Source organism: Cherax quadricarinatus, chromosome 92, assembly GCF_038502225.1.
Source record: "Cherax quadricarinatus isolate ZL_2023a chromosome 92, ASM3850222v1, whole genome shotgun sequence".
NCBI lineage: Eukaryota > Metazoa > Arthropoda > Malacostraca > Decapoda > Parastacidae > Cherax > Cherax quadricarinatus.
In genome coordinates this window covers 772,732-793,084 of record NC_091383.1, presented here as the reverse complement: position 1 = coordinate 793,084, position 20,353 = coordinate 772,732, and the positions used below count along the sequence as shown (strand labels likewise).

At 41.0% G+C, this 20,353-nt stretch overlaps 1 protein-coding gene across 2 annotated transcripts in view; it reads right to left on the bottom strand.

The window, feature by feature from the left end:
* GckIII (Germinal centre kinase III) overlaps nt 1–19,573 on the bottom strand; it is a 238,108-nt gene extending 218,535 nt beyond the window's left edge. The window contains exons 1-2 of one of the 2 annotated variants that reach the window (XM_053790591.2): nt 19,250–19,573; nt 11,163–11,177 (exon numbers count right to left, since the gene is read on the bottom strand). In XM_053790591.2, the coding sequence (XP_053646566.1) occupies nt 11,163–11,177; nt 19,250–19,267 (33 nt within the window). In that variant the 5' untranslated portion in view covers nt 19,268–19,573. The remainder of the gene's footprint in view (nt 1–11,162; nt 11,178–19,249) is intronic. The other variant, XM_053790592.2, reaches the window with a different exon arrangement.
* Nucleotides 19,574–20,353: the final 780 nt, after the last annotated feature.

Genomic DNA, 20,353 nt, shown 5'->3' with positions numbered 1-20,353 from the left:
AGTGATGTTAGTTTAGCAGTGATGTTAGTTTAGCAGTGATCAACCTGCCAGTTACTCAACCTCATAAAAACTTTGTATTAAAAAAAATATTATATTCTTCTGTTTATTCCCTGACAGTCATTCACGACAATTTATAATAAGTTTATGGACTATATGGCTCCGAGGTGCGAGACACTGGGTACAACAAGACAGCTTCTGGAACTGTAGGAAGACAGTAGGGTTACAATAGTTGCTGCTGATACAAACATGTCAAAGAGGTGCTGCTTGTACAAGCTTCCTATTGTAAGCTTCGTGAATGAGACAGTAGGGTCACAGTTGTTGCTGCTGATACAAACATATCAAAGAGGTGCTGCTTGTACAAGCTTCCTATTGTAAGCTTCGTGAATGAGATAGTAGGGTCACAGTTGTTGCTGCTGATACAAACATGTCAGAGGTGCAAGGTGTACAAGCTTCCTATTGTAAGCTTCATGGGTAGTGGTAGAGCACACGGTTTACCAACTTGTGTGATGTGTATTGTGTGATGTGAGACACACGCTATCCTTGGTTGGAACTCTTCACAGCTCCAGTTGTTTAATATTCTGTACAGTATTACCATCCTGCCATGTAGTTGTGAAATACAAGACTGTTGAATGATTTACACTCTGATAACACTAGTTCCTTGTACAGTGGACCCCCGCATAACGATTACCTCCGAATGCGACCAATTATGTAAGTGTATTTATGTAAGTGCGTTTGTACATGTATGTTTGGGGGTCTGAAATGGACTAATCTACTTCACAATATTCCTTATGGGAACAAATTCGGTCATTACTGGCACCTGAACATACTTCTAGAGTGAAAAAATATCGTTAACCGGGGGTCCACTGTATAATGAACATGTAAGATGGCAGAGAAATCTAACAAACTTCATATTATATTCTTGTAAAATTACCTTACAAATTTAAGACCTGGTGTGAGAGTGGACCACTGGGTCCACGATTCCCAAAACCAGGGTGCTGTGGTCCTTACAGATTTAACGCTCCCCATGAATAACATAATACTCCCTTGCAGGTTAACCAGGCCATTGCTCCCTCCTGTCTCTACCAGTGACATACCTGTGCCTTGTCTTGAGAGTTCTACCCATGTAACCTAACCTTAGACCAGGCCTTAACTTACCTCTAAAGTACAGTCACAATACCGTGACTGGAACAATACAGTGGACCCCCGCTTAACGATCACCTCCAAATGCGACCAATTATGTAAGTGTATTTATGTAAGTGCGTTTGTACGTGTATGTTTGGGGGTCTGAAATGGACTAATCTACTTCACAATATTCCTTATGGGAAAAAATTCGGTCAGTACTGGCACCTGAACATACTACTGGAATGAAAAAAGTTCGTTAACCGGGGGTCCAATGTATACATATAACCTGCACATAGGAGAGAATAACTCATGACGATGTTTTGGTTTCACTTGGACTAGTGAAACTAGTCAATAGCTAAAATTGAACTGAAATACTGACTGCTACAAATTTGTTCAGCTCAACAACTACAGCTTCAACGAGTACGACAACTAAAACTACGTTAACAACTGCAAGATGGTAAATTAGACACATGTGCAACACTTTGGGTATCTTTTTTTCCTCATTAACGATACCCAAGTGTTGCACATCTGTCTAATTTATCAACTTGTTGGTTCTATGAACCCTTCATCTATAAACAACTGCAGGATCAATAAGCATAACAACTACAACTTCGACAACCTCGTTGTCACAAGTTTTATCATCCTGTGTGTGTACATATCTGTGTATTATACATACCTTATAAACCATACGGTTTATAAGCTGCTTCTCCGCTGATATGCCGTATTCTATTCAAGATTGATGGACTGAACACATCGACTCAAGGTTGAGGGACTGATTACCTCATTCTCCTCCTGTTCTTCAAGTTTCTCCTACGTATGGACTGATGAAGCCACTGTGTGGGCGAAACGTTTCCTCAATAAAGATACCCAAGAGTTGCACATGTGTCTAATTTATCATACCTCTAGTTTAAACAGATCATCGCCCCCACAGCCTGCGCCAGGCCACAAGTGTTAAAACCCTCCAAACAGGTCAAAGGTAAATTAAGTTGTTTGTGCTAGCAGCATACACTCCATTGCTGGCACCACAGCCTAGCTGATCATGGCTTGATCATGGGAGACTTTAAACTTGTCGAGACCATTAATCACCTATGAAATATTGTATTCATAAGGTGCTAAACCCATATGGGTTATACAATACCTGGTGCATGGAAGGTTGCTATTAAACAGAGCAAAATCAAGACTAAAGCACCTCACATGCTGAGGTACACACCCTCACTCGGCATGTTATCTCCTCATCACTATCTCCTGAAGAGGACCTCAGGTACAGATGAATACATACACCACATTTCCTGTAAAGGAGGGTCCCACTTACACATCAGGTTAGGTTCCGTGTCACTGCTGTAAAGTGAAGCATAGCCTTTTTTCACTTTCAAATGCTTATAAAGCCCAGTAATATGTTTACACTATCATATACAGTGGTCCCCCAGTTCGTGAAGTCACCGGTAACCGATAAATCCGGTATCCAAAGCGTTATATCGCAAAAAATTTGCCCCGGTTCCCATAACAAAACCCGGTACGCGATACGATTCGTACGAGACATGTCCATGTGTGGCCTGAACTGCCCCGTGTGTGCCAGTGTTTACAAGCCAGCCAGTGTGCGCGCATCTAAGGATACATTCGGTACATTCCATATTATCCATAATATCACTGTTTCTGGTGCTTGTTTCTGCAAAATAAGTCACCATGGGGCCCAAGAAAGCTTCTAGTGCCAACCCTTCGAGACCAAGGGTGCTAATGACTATTGAAATGAAGAAAGAGATAATTGCAAAGTATGAAAGTGGAAAGCGGCTGAAAAATATGTGCATGAATTCAATGAATTAAAAGAAGAAGGGAAGTAACCCCGGAAAAGGACTTGCTACCTCAAGTCCTAATGGAGGGGGATTCCCCTTCTGAACATTAAAAACTTCAACACTCTCCCCTCCTCCCATCCCATCAATCATCACCAGATCTTCATTAAAGGTAAGTGTCAATTATTCTATTGTGTTTATTCTATTTTTATTATTGCTATTGTAATTATTCTATTGCATTAAACTTAATATTTCATGTGGTAAAAGTTTTTTTTTTCATACTTTTGGGTGTCTTGCACGGATTAATTTGATTTCCATTATTTCTTATGGGGAAAATTGATTCACTTGCTTTACGATGAGCTCTCAGGAACGGATTAATGACGTGAACCGGGGGTCCACTGTATTAAGTGAATAACAGAGCTAGGCCTAAAAAATGCATATACAGTACACACATTACTTAGCTTAGAGTGGTGAATATATTTATTGTAAGAAGTCTAAATTAATAAAGAATGACCATAATTAAAAACTGCTGAATTGGCAAAATGGCGTAAAGTGGCATCCTCCTGTACATGTCTTGTGTGTTGACTCAAATACTGACAAGTATTATAAGTGACTTGTAGTTCATTTACAGTCTATTCTCCCTGCAGCCAGTTCCCATACCAGGCCTCCTGAGTCATAGCCAGATCAATCAGGCAGTTGGTGCCAGCTGCATGCACTACAATGTATAAAGGGTGAGTACAAATAGGAAGTGCATTCGTCTGGCACTCAGCAGATGGAGGATCAAGCCTCTACCACATCTTGCACTGAATGACCCACATGAGTTTAGCGCTCAACTGGAATTAAAGTGTATAAAATAGCCTCTTTAAATCAGTGAGAAGCGTTATAATGTTTACACTTCACAATATACTGACTCAATACTTACCTGCTTCCCCACTCCACCACTTACCTGCTTCCCCACTCCACCACTTACCTGCTTCCCCACTCCACCACTTACCTGTTTCCCCACTCCACCACTTACCTGCTTCCCCACTCCACCACTTACCTGCTTCCCCACTCCACCACTTACCTGCTTCCCCACTCCACCACTTACCTGCTTCCCCACTCCACCACTTACCTGCTTCCCCACTCCACCACTTACCTGCTTCCCCACTCTACAACATGGCAATCCTCTTCAATCATAACTTACCTGCTAAAAGAAAAAAAATCATTAAATACAGAAAAATTTATTTAAATGAATAAAATGTATAGTAAGCATCATAAATATGTACATAGAGCATGTTATATAGGAGTGAGTGGAGACAAGTGGTTTTCAGAACTTGATGTGCTGTTGGAGTGTGAGCAGGATAATATTTTGTGAAGGGATTCAGGGAAACCAGTTAGCTGGACCGGAGTCCTGGAGGTGGGAAGTACAGTGCCTACACTTTAATGGAGGGGTTTGGGATACTTGCTCCTTAGAGTGACATCTAAACTGTTGTATCTGCATGCCTCTGGCAAGACAGTGGTAGTGTGAATGATGGTGAAAGTGTTTCTTTTTCAGGTCACCCTGCCTCTGTGGGAGATAGCCAATGTGTTAAAAATTCACACATAAAGGAAGAACTCTGACCACAACTTATTATTTTAAGAATAAAATACTGAAACCTGCAGAGGTTCCCCACCTAAACTAGTATTTCATAGGAGTAACTTCCTCTCGATGCAGTCCTTAGCTCTCCTAGGCACCGATAAATTAAACTAATGGAGAACAGACATGTACCCTCAAGGACCCCAATGGAAATAAGTCACTTTGACTTCTGGGCTATCCTGGTGGGTAATCTACACATATGTCGAAACGTATGATAATTTATGTAACTGTATTTGTGTGTACCTTTTTTTTCACCAAACCGGCCATATCCCACCGAGACAGGGTGACCGAAAAAAAAGCAAAAAATTCTCTTTTTACATTTAATAATGTATACAAGAGAAGGGGTTACTAGCCCTATGCTCCCAGCATTTTAGTTGCCTCTTACAACAAGCATAGCTTACAGAGGAAGAATTATGTTCCACTTCCCCTGTACCTAAATAAACTTACTTCCCACACCAGCTTACTGGAACTAGAGATTTTGGGGTCAGAGACAAGTCAGATAAGATAAGATTTCGTTCGGATTTTTAACCCCAGAGGGTTAGCCACCCAAGATAACCCAAGAAAGTCAGTGCGTCATCGAGGACTGTCTAACTTATTTCCATTGGGGTCCTCAATCTTGTCCCCCAGGATGCGACCCACACCAGTCGACTAACACCCAGGTACCTATTTGCTGCTAGGTGAACAGGACAATAGGTGTAAGGAAACGTGTCGAAATGTTTCCACCCGCCGGGAATCGAACCCGGGCCCTCCGTGTGTGAAGCGGGAGCTTTAGCCACCAGGCCACCGGGCCACTACCAGGCCACCGGGCCACTACCAGGCCACCGGGCCACTACCAGGCCACCGGGCCACCCATGATACTAAGGTTACATTTAACAGGGTTCCATGGTAAAAAAAACACAATTAGCATTAGTGCCTGAAATGTTCTGTATGTTAGTTGCTTTCTTTGTGTTTAACAGGTTTAACAATATTTTATTACATATAAACTACATTTTATATACTGCAAAAAGAAATTGTTTGTATGGTTTGCTATCTAATAAATCATTAAACCCTCAATTTAGTGGACTTGAAGGTAGACAATGGCCAAAACTAACAAGCGGGAATAAACACAAGACAAGACCATTTTTAATACCTAAATTTATACTTACACTCACCCAAGTGACTATGTATATAATTACTCATACTATCATTGCCTTATTAACCCGTAAACGGTCCAAGCAGATCTACGTTCACATGTGTAGCGCTACAAAAGTAGATCTACATTTTTTTTTACATATTTTCAAATATAACAAAAAAAAAGTAGATCAAAGTTTTTTTACACATTTTCAAATGTAAAAAAACAAAAAGAAGACCTACTTTTTTTACATACTTTCAAATGTTGAAAAAACGTATTTATACGTTTGGACCGTTTACGGGTTAATCTTAAGTTAGTCTTAAGTTTGCTCGTCGGTTGAGTCATCGGTAAATAAGTACGTCGCTAAGTGAGGAGAGGCTGTACAGTGGACCCCCGGTATTTGATGGCATCGGTATTCGATAAATCCGGTATTCGATGCATTACATCGCAAAAAATTTTCCTCGGTATTCGATTGAAAACCCGGTACGTAATACGATTCGTACGAGACATGTCCATGTGTGGCCTGAACTACCCCGTGTGTGCCAGTGTTTACAAGCCAGCCAGTGTGCGCGCATCTAAGGATACATTCGGTACATTCCATATTATCACTGTTTTTGGTGCTTGTTTCTGCAAAATAAGTCACCATGGGCCCCAAGAAAGCTTCTAGTGCCAACCCTGTGGTAAAAAGGGTGAGAATTAGTATGGAAATTAAGAAAGATTTTGAAGGGTTTGGGGCTAACCCTGAGAAGCCTATACCAGTTGTGGAATACATTGTGCCTACTTCAAAAATTAAGGAAATGTGTGCACAGTGGGATGAAGTGCAAACCTTTATGGATGAAAATCACCCTAACACAGCTATTACAATGACAATGTTGTGGCCCATTTTAGACAAATCGTAAAGGAACGGGAGGTACAGAGCTCTATGGACAGATTTGTTGTGCAACAGAGGTCCAGTGACTCTCAAGCTGGTCCTAGTGGCATTAAAAGAAGAAGAAGGGAAGTAACCCTGGAAAAGGACTTGCTACCTCAAGTCCTAATGGAAGGGGATTCCCCTTCTAAACACTAACACCTCTCCCCTCCTCCCATCCCATCAATCATCACCAGATCTTCATTAAAGGTAAGTGTCAATTATTTTATTGTTATTGTAATTATTCTATTGCATTAAACTTAATATTTCATGTAGTAAAATTTTTTTTTTCATACTTTTGGGTGTCTTGCACGGATTAATTTGATTTCCATTATTTCTTATGAGGAAAATTGATTCGGTTTTCGATATTATCAGTATTCAATGAGCTCTCAGGAATGGATTAATATCAAGTACCGGGGTTCCACTGTACTTGCAAACATGCACACAATCACACATACACTTACATTGGTATATATATTTTTACTTTTCATTTTGATGATCACCTTGCACTATATCTTACACAGCACTGAGATACAGTGAGCTCTGGTTATGGTATACAGTGATACCTTTCTTGTACCACTAAAATAGAGGGGTCTTTGGCTATTGTATACAGTGATACTTTTCTTGTACCACTGAACTAGAAGGGTCTTTGGTTATGGTATTCAGTGATACCTCTCTTGTATCACTGCAATAAACGGGTCTTTGGTTATGGTATACAGTGAAACCTCTCTTGTATCACTGCAATAAATGGGTCTTTGGTTATGGTATACAGCAATACCTTTCTTGTATCACTGCAATAAACGGGTCTTTGGCTATGGAATACAGTGATACTGTACCATTATTGGATCACTGAGGTAGAGGGGACTGAGCATACAGCACATGGAGATATTCTTAGATCATGTAGCAACTTGAAAAAGCCTTGTTATAATAATCTTTATTTCTACAAGTACATTGGACCCCCGGTTTACGATCACCTCCCAATGCGACCAATTATGTAACTGTATTTATGTAAGTGTATTTGTATGTGTATGTTTGGGGGTCTGAAATGGGCTAATCTAATTCACAATATTCCTTATGGAAACAAATTCGGTCAGTACTGGCACCTGAACATACTTCTGGAATGAAATATCGTAAACTGGGGGTCCACTGTACATGATACAACTTATAGAGACCATAACTGACAACACTGACACTATACAGAAAGCCCCTGGTTATGCAGAGTATTTTGGGCAAATTAGGTTAATTTTGTTCCCTGGAGGTGACCCACACCAGTTGGCTAACCCCCAGGTACCTACTTACTGTAGGTGAACAGTGATAGCAGGTGTGAGGTAACTAACACCCAGGTACGTACATACTGCTAGGAGAACATGGACAGCTGGTGTCTTAAGAAAGCATGCCCAACGTTGCCACCCGTACTGGGGATCGAACCACAGACCTCAATGTGAGAGGCGAGTGTGCTACCAACTGAGCTACAGTCATGAAAAAGTGCTAAACTCAATGGATACACAGCACCCCATAGAATGGGAGGTAACCAGCTGTGATCCGAGATAGAAGAGGGCAACCCCAACTCCCTGAATCAAGAGCCCTTCACCAGCATCAAGGTATCTCCATGGCACAGGCGACTACAAATCAACAATGATCCTCCACAAGGGGAGACAAGCCATGAAAAATGCATCACTGGGGAGGGGAAAGACTAGCCACTGTGGAAGCAGTGGTTGAGGTAGAAGAGGCTGAGGATGGTACAATTAAACCACCAGGATGGTACAATTAAACCACCAGGATGGTACAATTAAACCAGGATGGTACAATTAAACCACCAGGATGGTACAATTAAACCACCAGGATGGTACAATTAAACCACCAGGATGGTACAATTAAACCACCAGGGTGGTACAATTAAACCACCAGGGTGGTACAATTAAACCACCAGGATGGTACAATTAAACCACCAGGGTGGTACAATTGAGCCACCAGGGTGGTACAATTAGGCCACCAGGGTGGTACAATTAGGCCACCAGGGTGGTACAATTAGGCCACCAGGGTGGTACAATTAGGCCACCAGGGTGGTACAATTAGGCCACCAGGGTGGTACAATTAGGCCACCAGGGTGGTACAATTAGGCCACCAGGGTGGTACAATTGAGCCACCAGAGTGGTACAATTAAACCACCAGGGTGGTACAATTGAGCCACCAGGGTGGTACAATTAAACCACCAGGGTGGTACAATTGAGCCACCAGGTTGGAACAATTAAACCACCAGGGTGGTACAATTGAGCCACCAGGGTGGTACAATTAAACCACCAGGGTGGTACAATTAAACCACCAGGATGGTACAATTAAACCACCAGGGTGGTACAATTGAGCCACCAGGGTGGTACAATTAGGCCACCAGGGTGGTACAATTAGGCCACCAGGGTGGTACAATTAGGCCACCAGGGTGGTACAATTAGGCCACCAGGGTGGTACAATTGAGCCACCAGGGTGGTACAATTAGGCCACCAGGGTGGTACAATTAGGCCACCAGGGTGGTACAATTAGGCCACCAGGGTGGTACAATTAGGCCACCAGGGTGGTACAATTGAGCCACCAGGGTGGTACAATTAAACCACCAGGGTGGTACAATTGAGCCACCAGGGTGGTACAATTAAACCACCAGGGTGGTACAATTGAGCCACCAGGTTGGAACAATTAAACCACCAGGGTGGTACAATTGAGCCACCAGGGTGGTTCAATTAAACCACCAAGTTGGTACAATTGAGCCACCAGGGTGGTACAATTAGGCCACCAGGGTGGTACAATTAGGCCACCAGGGTGGTACGATTAGGCCACCAGGGTGGTACAATTAGGCCACCAGGGTGGTACAATTAGGCCACCAGGGTGGTACAATTAAACCACCAGGGTGGTACAATTGAGCCACCAGGGTGGTACAATTAGGCCACCAGGGTGGTACAATTAGGCCACCAGGGTGGTACAATTAGGCCACCAGGGTGGTACAATTAGGCCACCAGGGTGGTACAATTAGGCCACCAGGGTGGTACAATTGAGCCACCAGGTTGGAACAATTAAACCACTAGGAAGGTATGATTGAACCACCAAGATGTTATTACCTGGAGTTTACCTGGAGAGAGTTCCGGGGGTCAATGCCCCCGCGGCCCGGTCTGTGACCAGGCCTGAATGAAGCACTTGGATGGTACAAATGAAGCACAAAGATGATACAGCTGAACCACCAGGATGGTAACAATGAACCAGTGGTAACAATGAACCAGTATGGTAACAATTAACCAGTATGATAACAATGAACCAGCAAGATAACAATGAACCAGTGGTAACAATGAACCAGTGGTAACAATGAACCAGTGGCAACAATGAACCAGTGGTAACAATGAACCAGGATGTTAGCACAGAGACAACACTGGAAGGTACTGCCAGCACCAACAGCCTGACTGACCAGATCATTAACCAGGTATACCTGGAGGGAGTTTTGGGGTCAATAACCCCCCCAGCCCAGTCCCTAACCTCCCATCCCTGGAACCAACTACAGGTCAACTACACAAATATTTTAAAAATATTTTTACTAGTAAAGGCATGACCGCAACAGTATTAATAATAATAATAATAATAATAATAATAATAATAATCAAGCAATGATTTTAAACACTATGTTCGAATATTGTACTAATTCAGTAGCAGCATATAAACTAATTAAAATTAATTTAAATCTCCCCAGCATGCTTTTGCAAAACAAGTGGCTTTTTATAATGTAGTAATACAATAGCACCTTGGTACTCAAACTTAATTCATTCCAGAAGGCTGTTCGAGTGCCGATCTGTTTGAGTGCCGAACGAAATTTTTCCATAAGGAATAACGTAAATTATTCCTTACGGTTGGCTGTTTTCACTAATCTTAGGCCCCATGGTGACTTATTTATATAAATAATATAAAAAAAAAAACACCAAAAAAATGCAAAGAAACACGAAATAATTTACAGCAAAGTTCCGGCAGGTTGTCTGTCTGGTTGAATGCCGAGCAAACAGTCGACTACCGAGCGATTTTTTTTCACAGAACAAAGACTTCGAATAGCAAATTGCTAGAGTTGGGAGCTATTCAAGTACCAAGGTACTACTGTCCATGTATGTTGATCACCCTTATTGTATAATATACTGTATTCCACCTTATAGAAATAAAGTTTGTTTATTCCTGAATTAATGGATTTTGCATTAAATGGACGAAATCTGTGGCTGGACAACATTCAAAAGTACATATAATACAAAGTCCATTCAATCCAAAATTGTCTGCTAATCTTGCAGTCCATCGGGTCAATTGATTTGATTTAATGAACACCTTTTGTTAAACTGGAACTGACTGACTTTCCTGGACAAATCTAGATTTACCTGACAAAACTGTTGCATCCTGTTGGGTAAATTTTTTTTCAGATTTAACAGACTTAGTCCCAAATCTGAAAATTGTCCATTACTGTTACAATCAATAGAAAAATATTCTCAAAATTTGGATTTATCAGAGAATTGACATTAATGAAAACTCGATCCCACACCATTAGCCAGTTAAAATGTTTATCAAAGGTTCAAAATGTTTACTAAACACAATGTAAATACTTACCTGGGACTGCGAGGCCTGTGAAAAATAAATATAAATTTAATAAATTTGACAATTTTTAATGCTGTACATCCTATGGCCTTCCTGATTATTTTCTATGTATTTTGTATATGTAGTAATCTGAAATCAAGACAATGTCAAAAGAATTTGTATTGCATTTATTAAAAAACATTTTAAGACAAACAAAGCAATCATTATATTGTAGGTACATATACAAAAGATGCAAGTTCGCAAGACACGAACAACACTTTAATCGTCGGCGCTCTTGCAGAACTACTGTGGAAAAGTCTTCATACTAAGTGCCATTCAACTTTTGCCCACTTTTTCCATCGCATTCACAAAAATCACACTATGAAGGGATTTAGGGAAACCGGCGGCAGGCCGGACTTGAGTCCTGGAGATGGGAAGTACAGTGTCTGCACTCTGAAGGAGGGGTGTTAATGTTGCAGTTTAAAAACTGTAGTGTAAAACACCCTTCTGGCAAGACAGTGATGGAGTGAATGATGGTGAAAGTTTTTCTTTTTCGGGCCACCCTGCCTTGGTGGGAATCGGCCAGTGTGTTAATAAAAAAAAAATATAGAGGAGCTTTATAAGAGAGTTGACTACAGTATTTCAGACGAAGTAAGTTTATTCAGGCACAGGTACATATAAGTACAATTACCACAGTGTAAATTACCCACCACAATAACCCAGAGATTGTGTCAAAGTGACTTACCGTATTTCACAGCTTATTAGATGCATTTTTTCCATGTTCATTTATTTATTTATTTAGAAATTTTAGCATACAAACAGAGGTACAAAAAATACAGGTAAGAGCAGCATGCCAAAGCCACTTATATGCATAGCATTACGGGCTGGCTTAAAATTAACTTAAGATTAACTAAGCAATGATGAAATCAGTGATAAAACATTATTGTAAACAGATAACTATAAAGCACAAATGAGTATTACAAAGACAGGTCATATGGTTGCTTGCATTGCTGTACATTCAGTAGAATGGAGTATTCTGTTAGGTAGTGTATTTAAAAAAATAACAAAGTTAGGTTTAACATTTGTGTGATATAATTGTGAGTAACATTTAGGATATACAATTTACATGGTTCAGTTATTCAGTATTTATTTGGTTTTGAGTGAGTAAGTGAACTTTGAGAAGAGACTTGAATTTATAAACAGGTAGTGTTTCTTTTATATTTACAGGTAATGAATTCCAGATTTTAGGGCCTTTTATGTGCATTGAGTTTTTGCATAGTGTGAGATGGACACGAGGAACATCAAAGAGTGATCTGTGCCTTGTATTATGGTCATGTGTTCTGTTGAGGTTGGCAAGGAGATGTTTGAGGGGAGGGTTAATATCAGAGTTAAGTGTTCTATGTATGTAATAGGTGCAATAATAAGTATGGATGTTTTGTATGGTGAGTAGGTTGAGTGTTTTGAATATTGGTGGTGTGTGCTGCCTGTAGTGAGAATTTGTTATCATTCTAACTGCAGCCTTTTGTTGGGTAATTAGTGGTCTGAGATGGTTAGTTGTTGTTGAGCCCCATGCACAAATTCCATAGGTGAGATAGGGGTAAATAAGAGAGTGATAAAGGGCCAGGAGGGCTGACTGTGGAACATAGTACCGTATCTTCGATAGTATGCCTACAGTCTTGGAAATTTTCTTAGAAATTTGTTGTATATGTGTATGAAATTTGAGTCTATTATCAAGGTGGATTCCTAAGAATTTTCCCTCTGTTAGCTTTGTGATAGGTGATCCGTTTATCGTTATGTTAAGAGGTACATCTGTAGCTCTGTTACCAAACTGAATGAAGTAGGTTTTGTCAATGTTTAGTGTAAGTTTGTTAGTCCTCATCCAGGTAGATATTTTCTGTAATTCAGTGTTTACAGTATTGGCTAGCGTGACTGGGCTCGGGTGAGAGAAGACGTATGTGGTGTCATCTGCAAAAAGTGTGGGTTTGAGTAATTGCGAAGCATTTGGTAGGTCATTTATGTATAGGAGAAAGAGAAGAGGGCCAAGGACACTTCCCTGTGGGACACCAACTGTAATTGGTTGAGCGGAAGAGCTTGCCCCATTAGCGTACACATATTGACTTCTGTTGCTGAGGTAAGACTTGAGGTAGTTGAGGGAGTGCCCTCTTATACCATAGTGTGACAATTTTACGTGGAGCAAGTCAAGGTCAACTGTATCAAAAGCTTTACGTAAGTCAATGAAGATCCCCAGTGGGACTTCTTTTTTCTCTATTGCAGTGTATATATGTTCTAGCATGTGTATAATAGCATCATTAGTATTTTTATTAGGCCTGAATCCAAACTGGCAGGGGTTGAGAATGTTATGGGAGATGAGGTAGGAGTGGATTCGTTTATGAATTAATTTTTCGAAGATTTTTGAGAGAGGGTGTAAATTGGATATTGGCCTATAGTTATTCAACTCTGTTTGGTCTCCTCCTTTATGGATCGGGGTGACCCTTGCTATTTTGAGAACTGTAGGGAAGGTGGAGGATTCAATGGATTTGTTAAAGAGTGTTGCAATGATTGGTGATAGTACTTGTGACGCTTTTTTGTATATAAAGGGTGGTAAGGTATTTAAATCTCCTGCCTTGTTTTTCAGTGCGTTGATAATAAGGGAGACTTCGTATGGGTTAGTCGGAGCTAGGAACAGTGTGTTCGGGTAGTTGCCAGTGAGGTAGTCATTTAGTGGGGTATCTGAGCTTGGGATATTATTGGCAAGGTTTTGACCTATAGTGGAGAAGAAATCATTGAGTCTGTTTGCTGTTTCTGTTGGTGGGAGTTGGGGTTCATCTGATTTTGCTAATTTTATTTCGCTATGTCGTGATATCTTTTTTGTTCCCAGAATTTCTGATAGGGTCTTCCAGGTCTTTTTTATATCACCTCGTAAGTTGGATAATCTGTTCTCATAATACAATTTTTTTGCCCTTCTTATCAGGCTGGTTAGGATTGACGAGTAACGTTTTGTTTGGTCTCTGGTTATGTGACCCATTCTGTACTGTTTTTCATATCGGTGTTTTGTATTTATGGATTTGAGAATGCTGGGTGTTAGCCAGGGACTGTTCAGTCTCATAGCTGTCATCTGTTTAGTTTTTTTAGGGCAGTGCTTGTTATCAAGGCATTGGGTCTTTTTTTAGAAAATTATTAAAACATTCGTCAATATCTGTATAGATTTCTAGCTCAGTGTGCCAGTCAATGTTTATTAATGCTGTTGTGAAGTTATTAATGGCTGTCTCATTGTGAAGTCTGAAGGTGACTTTAGTAGTGTCTTGGGGTATTTTACCAAGAGTTGTTATGAGGAAAGTAGGGTAGTGGTCTGTGGTATTATCTGTAATTATGCCTGATTTTAAAGGGGATATGGTGTTGGTCCAGATGTGGTCAAGTAGGGAAACACTAGTCTCTGTAACTCTTGTAGGTTTTGTTACTGTTGGTAGCAACATGCAGTTACTCATTGTGTTTGTGAATTCAGTAACGTGTGGGTCCTGGTCTTGCAGGAGATTTATATTGAAGTTACCTGCGAGTAGTAAGTGATCTTTGTTCATGCGTGCATCAGTTATCATACTTCCTAGGTTTTGACTAAATTGGCTAATGTTTGATTGTGGAATTCTGTAGATGTTTATCACTGTGAGAGGTTTTTGTAGGTATTTGGATTTGAATTTAGCTATTATATATTCCCCATGTTCATCCCTTGTGCAAGTATTAGTGATACATTCTAGTTGGTCTGAGTAGTATATAGCTGTGCCACCCCCTTGTTGGTCTGTCTCCAAAAACTACACAGCATCCCATAAACTGAAGGCCAGTGATGGGAGCTATAATTTTGGGGTGTGGAGTGGGCTGTAGCTATCCCAGTTATGTCCAATGCCGAGCCATTGAAACTAAAGCAAGTCTCATAAGCCGTGAAATACGGTATTTCCATTGGAGTCCCGAGCAGGCTAAACTTCTCATAATAGTAATATCTTAATTTCTACAAGTACATGTACAAGACTCACGAAATCGTAATGACACGATTGCAAACAAACCATGCCACGGTATTACAGGCCTAGCTGACATCAATGACATACTACACAGAAAGTTCATGGTTATGCAGAGTATTTTGTGCAAATTAGGTCAATTTTAGCCCAGGATGCAACCCACACCAGTCAATGAACACCCAGGTATCTATTTTACTGCTAGCTGAACAAAGACAGCAGGTGTCTTGTTTCCACCCATATTGGGGACTGAACCACAGACCTCAATGTGTGAGATGAGTCTGCTACCAACCCAGCCACGGGTCACACAAGTCACACCTCATCTCTCCCACCCTATAAATGATCTGGTCAACAATTAGAGCCTTCCTTCACAAATAAATCCAATGAAGTGTATATACAACGGCTAAGGACGACTAATATTGTCAGTCATGGCCTAGCAGTAACACTGGTAATTTGCATCTGTGAGGTCACCAGACCAAATTTGGATGCAGCAGCAGTAGTAATAGTAGTAGTAGTAGTAGTAGTAGTATTTGTGACTACATAGGTCACTCAGAAATTTGCAATACAATAATAATATCTATTTCTAAAAGTACATGTACAAGGTATACAGACCACAGCTGACAACAATGACATAGAACTATATAGAAAGCCCCTTGTTACGCAGAACATTTTGCGCAAATTAAGTCAATTTTGTCCCAGGATGTGACCCACACCAATGCACTAACACCCAGGATGTGACACACACCAATGCACTAACACCCAGAGTTGTGACCCACACCAGTGCACTAACACCCAGGATGTGACCCACACCAGTCCACTAACACCCAGGATGTGACCCACACCAGTCCACTAACACCCAGGATGTGACCCACACCAGTCCACTAACACCCAGGATGTGACCCACACCAGTCCACTAACACCCAGGATGTGACCCACACCAGTCTACTAACACCCAGGATGTGACCCACACCAGCCCACTAACACCCAGGATGTGACCCACACCAGTCCACTAACACCCAGGATGTGATGCACACCAGTCCACTAACACCCAGGATGTGATGCACACCAGTCCACTAACACCCAGGATGTGACCCACACCAGTCCACTAACACCCAGGATGCGACCCACACCAGTCCACTAACACCCAGGATGTGACCCACACCAGTGCACTAACACCCAGGATGTGACCCACACCAGTCCACTAACACCCAGGATGCGACCCACACCAGTCCACTAACACCCAGGATGTGACCCACACCAGTGCACTAACACCCAGGATGTGACCCACACCAGTCCACTAACACCCAGGATGTTACCCACACCAGTCCACTAACACCCAGGATGTGATGCACACCAGTCCACTAACACCCAGGATGTGATGCACACCAGTCCACTAACACCCAGGATGTGACCCACACCAGTCCACTAACACCCAGGATGTGACCCACACCAGTCCACTAACACCCAGGATGTGACCCACACCAGTCCACTAACACCCAGGATGTGACCCACACCAGTCCACTAACACCCAGGATGTGATGCACACCAGTCCACTAACACCCAGGATGTGACCCACACCAGTCCACTAACACCCAGGATGTGACCCACACCAGTCCACTAACACCCAGGATGCGACCCACACCAGTCCACTAACACCCAGGATGTGACCCACACCAGTCCACTAACACCCAGGATGTGACCCACACCAGTCCACTAACACCCAGGATGTGACCCACACCAGTCCACTAACACCCAGGATGTGACCCACACCAGTCCACTAACACCCAGGTACCCATGTTACTGATGGGTCAACATGGACAGTAGGTGTCTGGAGGGGAGACATCCCAATGTTTCCTGCTGCACTGGGGTACTGAACCCCAGACCTCAGTGTGAGAGCCGAGTGCACTAGTGATCGAGCTATGGGACAAAATCCTAAAAACTGTGTGCCAAGTAAAAAAAAGAAAAAAAAAATGCAAATAAGTTACTGACTTTTTTGGCTTATCCAGGTGGGTAATTTACACATGTATGAGAATTGTACTTATGTGTACCTGTACCTAAATAATCTTATTACTTAAACAACACAATAACTAGCAAATGCAGTGGTACCTCACATTTCATACATAATTCGTCCCAGAAGGCTGTTCGAGTGCCGTTGCCAAACGAATTTGTTCCCATAAGGAATAATGTAAATTAGATTAGACCGTTAACATGATTCACGAAATCGTAATGACACGATTGCAAACAAACCATACCATGGCTCTGAGGGGACTTGAGCTAGAGTTCGTCACGGCCACGCTAGCTGGAGATTCATCTGTAAAAACTTGCATTTTTGGTCACAGTGGTGCCTGTGCTAACCTACCTATGGTGTAGAAATATACCTAGTTGGACGAATCTTATTGTGGCTAACGTGACGGTCTGGAGTTTTGAGAGAGACTGATCGCGGGTTCTATCCCCACCCATGGTATGGTTTAGATTAGACCGTTTCAGACCCCCAAAAATACACTTACAAAAACACACTTACATAACTGTTCGAGTGGGAGCTGTTCGAAACTCGAGGTACAACTGTAACTGAAATTATTCCTTGCTGGCTTAAGGCTCTCTGGTCAAAATGTTGGATAAGAGAACTGCACTCTTAAGATGACCATGAATTTGAGTTACACTGTATTAAAAATCTATTATATCACAGAGATTATTTTAGAAAAAAGATGAGCAAATTAAACCAATTACCAATCACTATTAGACCAATCATGACTAATCACAGACTAATCACCACCATGATTAATCATAATCACCACCATTACTAATCACAGACCAATCACCACCATGATTAATCATCACAGACTAATCACTATGACTAATCACAGACTAATCACTATGACTAATCACAGACCAATCATCAGATCAAATATTATCACTAATCACCACCACATGACAGTCATCACTAGACCACTCAATAACCACTAATCACAGACCAGTCATAACTAGACCACTCAGTGTCACTAATCATAGACCAATCATTATCATAGTCCAATCCTAACTAATATCTAGACCACTGAATATCATTAATCACCACTAATCACTAGACCATTGAATATCACTAATAATCACAAGTCATTACAGACTAATCACTACTAATCATCACTAGACCAATCAATTACAGTAGACCAATCATTACTAATCACTAGACCATTCAATAATCACAAATTATAGACCAATCACTACTAATCATCACTAGACCAATCAATTACAGTAGACCAATCATTACTAATCACTAGACCATTCAATAATCACAAATTATAGACCAATCACTACTAATCATCACTAGACCAATCAATTACAGTAGACCAATCATTACTAATCACTAGATCATTCAATAATCACAAATCATTTTAGACCAATCACTACTAATCATCACTAGACCAATCAATTACAGTAGACCAATCATTACTAATCACTAGATCATTCAATCACAAATCATTTTAGACCAATCACTACTAATCATCACTAGACCAATCAATTACAGTAGACCAATCATTACTAATCACTAGATCATTCAATAATCACATTTTAGACCAATCACTACTAATCATCACTAGACCAATCAATTACAGTAGACCAATCATTACTAATCACTAGATCATTCAATAATCACAAATAATTTTAGACCAATCACTACTAATCATCACTAGACCAATCAATTACACTAGACCAATCATTACCAATCATCACCAGGTAATTCAACAATCACTAATCATTATAGCAGACCAATCACTACTACTAATCACTAGACCACTCAACAATCATGACCAATCATCTCTAATCCTCCTCCTCAGATCAACACAATTCATCGTCCTGCAGTTACCATATCAACCTTACAACGAGCGCTAAACCTGTAAGGGTGGACGCACGGGAGGTGGCCAGCCCCACCAGGATGAAGGCTCAGGGTAGAGCTCCAGCTCCTGGGTCCTCCATCACCACCAGCACAATAATAACACAGAATATTGATCATGTTAGTGACCCCTCCCCCCCCAGTCATGTTAACATTAACACATGTTAATATGGGTTATTTAGAGATATTAGGCGTTATGACAGAGGTAACTAGAGGTCAAAGTTACTTACCGAGTCGTTAAAGGCCATAGTGATGGTTGTGTATGGTAGTAGTTAGGTCATTAACGACAGGTGTGGCTGATACACGACTCTGACACTTATGACCTACTAGCACAAGGTCGTCCAGTAGCCACCACTACACTACTCTCTTCATTATACCCTCAACACTCACATATATATACCCTCCACCGCCACTACCCACCACATCTATGGTATATACATCTCCCCGGGTATATATAAACACGCAGGGCAGGGCCAGGAGGGGCATAAAGTCTCACAAATCACAAAATCCAGCTGCTGCTGCTCACTCTGGCCGCCATATTGTCTCCTCCGTCGCGGAGGAATACTTACGTAATACTTTTTTTCCTCAAAAAATTAAACAATAGCAATGTGTTGTTATTTAAATGTTAAATAATGAATATAAATCACAATAATAAAGCTGGAATATATATGTTGTGTATCCTCCGTCGATGAGGGATACGTACTTAATAAAATAAAAATTCAATATGTCAGCGATGTGCTGTTATTTAAATGTAAATTAAGTTATGTATACCATGGTTCGCCACTGATACCTTCTGCCTTACCTCAGATAATTTCCATTTTATCTGTTGTTGTCTTGCAACATTGCATAGCTCCTGACGACGCACCAGTGTGAAAGATCTAGAGCTAAATATTTACATCCCCATGTGGCTTCTGCATATATATATATATATATATATATATATATATATATATATATATATATATATATATATATATATATATATATATATATATATATATATATATATATATATATATATATATATGCAAACAATCGCAGATGGGCAATCTTAATTATACAGGAGAAGCCACGGGAGGATGGAAATCTTTAGCTCAAGTATTTTCACACTTCTCAGTGCATCATCAGGGGCTGTGCAATGTTGCAAGGGAGCAACTAAAGCAGGGAGAGAGGTCTCAGTCTAAGGCCAGTGACACCTATGCTCCTCTGAGACCTCTCTCCCTGCTTTAGTTGCTCCCTTGCAACATTGCACAGCCCCTGATGATGCACTGAGAAGTGTGAAAATACTTGAGCTAAAGATTTCCATCCTCCCGTGGCTTCTCCTGTATAATTAA